The sequence below is a fragment of the Xyrauchen texanus genome, chromosome 29 (genome assembly GCF_025860055.1).
Source record: "Xyrauchen texanus isolate HMW12.3.18 chromosome 29, RBS_HiC_50CHRs, whole genome shotgun sequence".
Classification (NCBI taxonomy): domain Eukaryota; kingdom Metazoa; phylum Chordata; class Actinopteri; order Cypriniformes; family Catostomidae; genus Xyrauchen; species Xyrauchen texanus.
Window position 1 is genome coordinate 6,108,902 of NC_068304.1, and position 6,887 is coordinate 6,115,788.

Below are 6,887 nucleotides of genomic sequence, written 5' to 3' on the forward strand. Positions count from 1 at the left end.
GCATGGCACATGATGACTCACACTCAGCAATCTGTATAGATTTTGACATTAAAAACATATTTTATATTCTGACAATCGTCAGTGTGGATCATTTCACGGCTGTCAATTAGATGTCATGACAATGTCCAGGCTATATTTATGTATTCTAAACATTTATATTTGTATATTTTCAATATTCGTTAAACGTGTGTGTGTGTGTGTGTGTGTGTGTGTGTGTGTGTGTGTGTGTGTGTGAGAGAGAGAGAGAGAGAGAGTTGAAAATATACAAATGATAGATATGTGCATGTAAACATGTCTTTGAAGTTTGGGTCAAGAACTAATGTGCGTATATGTACGTAAATGCATTCAGAGCCCCCCAGGTGAACCAGGAAGTGTGCATACTGCGCCCATCCCATGAAGGAGGTTCTGCTGAACTAATTGCCCTTATGCATGCATCAGTCACGCTTATGATGAGACATCAAAGGGTTATCTGATTATTAAAGCGACTATTTAAATAATTCCAGTTCAACTCTAATCACTGAGTATTTGTTAAAGCTTTATTATGTGAGGTTAATCATGCTATATATCCAGTAGGAGGTATAACCCTAATGGGGTGCAACTTCCTTAATAAGCGACGTCAGAGGAGACTGGAGCAGCGCGTGTCTGCTGGCTGCGCTCGTCGTGGGAGGGGACGCGCTCGGCGAGCGCGCATGCGCGGGCGTGAGGCTCAGCGCTCGCTGAAGAAAGCGAAACAACAGCAGACAAGGCAAGAGATGGCGAGGGACGCGAGCACACAGAAGCCATGTACTGCTGAAGTGACGGGGGCCTTAACATTTCTGTACCGAAGCGGTCGGAGAAATTACAAAACTTTATAAAATATATAAGGAAAAAAAAAAAAGGAAAGACACCATAGAAAGAAAAGGAAAGGAAAATCACTAGAGGTAAGAAAATAATAACTGAACTTCTTTCATGAGTGCACTTCTCTGGACGCGGCTCCGCTATATCAGATAGATGATTTGTCTACACGTCTGCACATATCATGAACGCCCAGCTGTCGATGGAGAACATTGGCGATCTGCACGGAGTGAGCCATGATTCGGTCCACAGTACGGGGGATCTGATGACTGGAGACGGCACTCATCACAGGAGCCATCGCAGCAGTCTGTCAGCCCATGCGCGCTCCATGGGCATGGCATCGATCCTGGACAGCGGCGACTATCATCACCACCGTCCCCCGGAGCACCCCGGGCTCGCCACCCACCTGCACCCGGCCATGAGCATGGCATGCGAGGCTCCCCCCGGGATGAGCATGAGCAGCACCTACACCACCCTCACCCCGCTGCAGCCCTTGCCCCCCATATCCACCGTATCCGACAAATTCCCCCATCACCACCACCATCACCATCACCACCATCATCATCACCCGCACCAAAGGATCCCGGGAAACGTCAGCGGGAGCTTCACCTTGATGAGGGACGACAGGGGTCTGGCCCCGATGAACAACCTCTACTCGCCCTACCACAACAAGGACGTGGCCAGCATGGGGCAGAGCCTGTCGCCCCTGTCGGGGTCCGGACTGAGCGGCATTCACAACTCCCAGCAGGGGCTGCCGCCCTACGCGCACCCCGGGGCGACCATGCCCGCCGAGAAGATGCTCACCCCCAACGGATTCGAGGCGCACCACCCCGCCATGCTGGCCCGGCACGGGGAGCAGCACATGAGCGCGTCCTCGGCGAGCATGGTGCCGATCAATGGCATTCACCATCACCCTCACGCCCATCTGAACGCCCAGGGCCACGGGCAGGTGCTGGGATCCACGCGGGAGCAAAACCACTCATCCGCGCCCGGATCGCAGCTCAACAACGGCGGCAATTCTGGCCAGATGGAAGAGGTCAATACCAAAGAAGTGGCCCAAAGGATCACAACGGAACTGAAAAGGTACAGCATCCCCCAGGCCATCTTCGCGCAGAGGGTGCTGTGCCGCTCGCAGGGGACTCTCTCGGACCTGCTCCGGAACCCTAAGCCCTGGAGCAAGCTCAAATCCGGCCGGGAGACCTTCCGCAGAATGTGGAAATGGTTGCAGGAGCCTGAGTTTCAAAGAATGTCCGCGCTCAGGCTCGCAGGTGAGAGAACAATAGGTAATACACACTTCTTCTCCTATAGATCACGCTCATCTCATCCAGCAAATGCACTCTGTCGTTTTTGAGGACATTTTTATAAAACTCATCTCGTTTTATATTGATAGCTACCTTCAAACCTGAGGTCGTGTGCATAATATTGACCGCCTGGGTAAAGTGATCCCGTGGCCAGTTGTCGTTTGTTTTAGCTTGCTTGTTTGTTTTGAGCTATTCGATGATGTTACAACACGCATACAAATGTGGACCGACAGAAGTAGCTTGTGATCAGAGATGCGTTTATGGAAAGCCTCGGTGGCCACAGTGCCATTGTCTCCATGTGAAAATGGATGCACGATTGTCCAGTTGTCTATGAAACACGCGTATGGCCATTATCTTGACATCTTCCTTTATTCTTAAGTAGAACTGGGTGTTATGTTCTGGTTTTATGTTCAACTAGAGTCACGTCTAGAGAATAGAATTTGCATTTGAACTGATGTGTGTAAATATGCACAAAACCTTGTTGGTGTTCGTGCGCGCCTCTGAAAATATGTTGTGCAGTGTTTGTTTGGGTTTGCAAGAAACATGCATTTCTGCCACCGTTTGGATCCCTTCATCTATTGTCCAGCTCCAGTGACGTGCTCTCTGTGTAGGTTTTCTTAATTAACTGATTGGGGCTCCATTAATTTGCCTCACGAGGATTAGAATCAATTGGCGGGCGGCTTTGGGGGCCACTGAACCGTTCAAAGCTAGCAGCGGAAAAAAGAGCATCTCTTCTTTCTTTTCTTTTCTTTTTCTTTTCTTTTTTTTGCACACACTCCATCATGACGGTCATTACACATATCTGAGAGAGGAATTAATTCACGCATCCAATAAATAGCTGTAATGAAAGTAAATGCATACAAAATATTCGTGGAAAGAAAATGCATTTAAATTATTAGAAGTGTGTTTATATATTCTCATTTGCTCTTTCTCTGTGTGTTACTAGCTGAGAGTTTTGATATTAATGTCAGGGCAAAATGCAATTTAAAATGCTGAGTTAGTTCGTTTGGTTTGACTCAGATTCAGCTTTGCTCTATAATGGGGTTTCGCGCACGTCTTTTATTATTATTATTATTATTATTATTATTATTATTAATATTAATATCATTTAGCCTATAGTCATAATTGTCTAAATCATTTGTAATAGGCCTACATATAATAATTGATATCAGAACATTTCAATGCCCACACGTTTCTATATAAAAACGGCATATTTCGTTTTGGAATTCACTTAATGCATTCTAATGTACTGTGTACTTGCATGTTTGCTTTTTACGTTAAATACGCGATTTTGCGTAATAACAACAACAACAACAACAACAATACAAATGTATTCGATTTTTTAGATATAGTTTCCTTTGATTTTGTACGATTTTTTCTTAATACGTTAAATTATATTTTAAAGAGTGAAGGATCCAGACAGCATATTATTGATGAAGTACACATGGTTGAGGGTGTGTGATCGGCACACTGATTGGTAAATATAGGCTAGAATTGGTATATTGATTATTCAAATTTAGTTCCCTTCTCTTTTCCCTTAGTAATGTAAGACAGTTGAGCAGTCAGCAGTCTTTCACATCACAGCTTTTTTTTCTTTTCTTATTTTAACATATGGTTGCTTGCCATTAGAAATATGGCACAAAAAAAAAACCCCAACAACAACAACACAAAAATTACATTGTCCAAGTTAATCTCATTTAAATCCAAATAATTCTTTCTTGCGTAAAGTTTGAGCAAAGAGTTCTGCAATATTGCAAAATTTTTTATTGCTTTCTAATAATTTTATTTGTGGTAATTAATTGTAATGTTATTATGGAAACCGTTGTTTATGCCTATATACTGTCTATAGTGAATAGTATGTATATCACAGATTGAGTCATTTTACATATAAAGATTCCACGACAAGGTATTTTAATCAAGTCTAGTGTATTTGCAATTGCAAGTGTCAAAACTCAAACATGAATGCAGTTTCGATTAACACACATAATTGCATAATACCGTATAATGCATAACAGACAACAAGTTAATGCAGGCTACGTCCAAACAGAAATGCAACGAAACTGCATATATTTTCACCTATATTCATATTTTAATCAACGTCAATATGAATGACTTATCTGTAATTATATAATCATAACATCAATTGACTGTTTTGTAGTGTTATATAGGCTAGCCTATAAATCTATATAATGTATGTTAATGACTACATAAGGTATTATACAGTATAAACGTTATAGTATTTGGCTGGATCATTAGATTTGGTTCTGTTTTACATGCTGGAGACACTTTGTGAAATAAGTGACCATGGGCGCGCCCTCGTGTGCGCGCTTATCTGGCGCCTGTCTAATGATTTGCAGACAAACAGTATCTGCGATGATCAATTGTGTTGAAGGATAAAGAGGTTCGCAGATATTTCCCTGGGAATCCGCGTGGGCCACTGTGGCCTTGTGCACGAGCACACGAAGGTTTTGATTTATGGCACCTGATATCGAGCTCATTTGCTTTTGTTAATATTTACCCAAAGTCTCAAACAGCCTCCCCTGTGCATAGTTTCGTTATTTCTTTCCTGACTCGACTGTATTTTAAAGGCTATCGAAGGTATTCCTACAAAAACGATAAAAAAGGAGAAAGCTGCGTTACATTTATAGTTAAATAAATTGTACAAAAAAGAGATTAAGGTTTTAAATATGCAGTCTAAAGAATATTTAAAATACTTAATACATTTAGAGTCAACAATATGTAAATGAGAGTATGCAGCAGACAAAATATTGCGCGCGACGCAAAACGTGCAATAGAATGAGCCAGAAGAGAAGCAAGGTGCAGGTTTATATGTTTAAGGAAGCAGACTGTAGTCATGTATTTCTTGTGGTTTAATTACAAGTTTCGGCCCCAGATACTTCCAGTGTTGGTTAATCTTTTAGCGCCCTCTGGTGGTTTCCTCAGTATCATTTGCGCCACCAACCAGGGCTATAAAGCTCACATAGAGCTGGAGAAAAATCAGTTTGCTACTTTCTGGGGGAGAAAATGTAATAAAATGTGTGCGTACTGTTGTTGAAAATTCGTTTTTATTCACTGACAGACAGTACGAGATTAGATAGGTTACAATAGTGCATCTATAATGCTTGTGTCTGGATTTAAGCACCATGGACAGTTCCACTAACACTGTAAGGGACAATAGCTATAGCTTGCCTTAAAATGGCAATGCAAACCCTTACAAAAAAAAGCATTGATGATGTTTTGTTTGTTTTTTCTTTTTTTTTTTTTTTTTACTGATTTGCATTAACAAAAAATTGTTATTGTAGAAAAAATAAATAAACACTCACGTTGTCATAATAAATCTGTCTCAGAATGAACCATATTGTGTTTCATAGATGTTTGGAAAAGAGTTGAGTATTTTATGACTGACTTTTGCATGTCAACCATTTGTTCTTTCAGCGTGCAAGAGAAAGGAGCAGGAGCACGGTAAAGGCGAGCGAGGGAGCATCTCCAAAAAGCCCCGGCTGGTCTTCACTGATGTCCAGCGTAGGACTTTACATGCAATATTCAAAGAGAACAAGCGCCCGTCCAAAGAGTTACAAATCACCATCTCTCAGCAGCTGGGCCTGGAGCTCGCCACCGTCAGCAACTTCTTCATGAACGCGCGTCGGCGGAGCCTCGATAAGTGGCTGGACGACGGCAGCTCCAACTTGGCCAACTCCTCCTCCTCCAGCACTTGTACCAAAGCATGATGGAGTAACGGCTGCATAGTGGGAAAAAAGACGTGAAAAAAAAAACACTTCGGTGGAAAAGCTTTAAACAAAGAAAACTTTACAAGAGACAATTTTAGATAGCGTTTTGCCCTTAAAACTTGTACATTACCGATATTTATAATATCCAAAGAAAACACCAAAGACTGCTTTGACCCTCATTTTGGACTTTGTTCGTTCATTTATGTCTTACTGCAAAAAAAAAAGAGCAGTTACACTCCAATCACTGGTCGTACGCCCATCTCAACACACTCTGTCTCAAAGTCTTTCTCTTTTTTACGTGATCGGTTGCTTTCAAGGACCTTTTCTCACCAATGATTGGACATTGTCTCAAACGTGGAGTGATTGCTATTCAAGCTGTTGTCAGATTCTGTGACATCACCATATAAAAACTTGACTCGCAGGTGTAATGCCTGATGTCACGCGCTCACCTGTGCATTTTTAGACATGAAATATATTCAGGTGATGTTGAATCTAGACAATGGTTGCCCTCAATTTCACCCTCAGGATAGTGCTTTCTTCCTAATTGTTGGAAAAGTTACATAAGAGCCTAAAATACATGTGCACTTGCCATCTTCTTATCAATCACAGATGGCAGAACCAAAGAAACACATGTATTTTGTTTGTTTTTAATCAGGCCAAACTATGTTGATTCCCCTTGATCAGGGCCCCTGTGACTGTTCAAATCAGGCGACTCAGAGAACGTATAATCCAATCTGGTAATATAAACAGTGATTACTTTAGCCATTAAACTTTAGTCATTTCCTAACTGTTCTAAAACAAATATTCCTCTTTGAGGACACAGCTGTGCCCGCAACCCATTCCTGCCTCAATCCTTTCTTGTGATTATTTCAGGGAGATTTTTGCTAGCTTTAACCTGCCTTTTTTTACCTGTACAATATTTCCAATGTCAAAGGCTGAAGACCAAAGATGAATTTACACTTACCAGCATCTGCCACCCTTCATATCCACATCCATCAAACCAAAAAATGCATTATTTGAATGG

At 41.9% G+C, this 6,887-nt stretch overlaps 1 protein-coding gene across 1 annotated transcript; it reads left to right on the forward strand.

The window, feature by feature from the left end:
* The first annotated feature begins 769 nt into the window (after positions 1-769).
* Positions 770-6,174, forward strand: LOC127622899 (hepatocyte nuclear factor 6-like). Its single transcript, XM_052097050.1, has 2 exons — positions 770-2,102; positions 5,571-6,174. Exons 1-2 carry the CDS (start codon positions 1,019-1,021, stop codon positions 5,861-5,863), a joined length of 1,377 nt encoding a protein of 458 aa, XP_051953010.1. The 5' UTR covers positions 770-1,018; the 3' UTR covers positions 5,864-6,174.
* Positions 6,175-6,887: the final 713 nt, after the last annotated feature.

Excerpts from the sequence above, each read along its gene's own strand:
- LOC127622899 (XM_052097050.1), top strand. The coding sequence starts at position 1,019 with ATGAACGCCCAGCTGTCGATGGAGAACATTGGCGATCTGCACGGAGTG. Across the intron at positions 2,103-5,570 it reads GTCCGCGCTCAGGCTCGCAG|CGTGCAAGAGAAAGGAGCAG; the intron begins GTGAGAGAACAA and ends TTGTTCTTTCAG.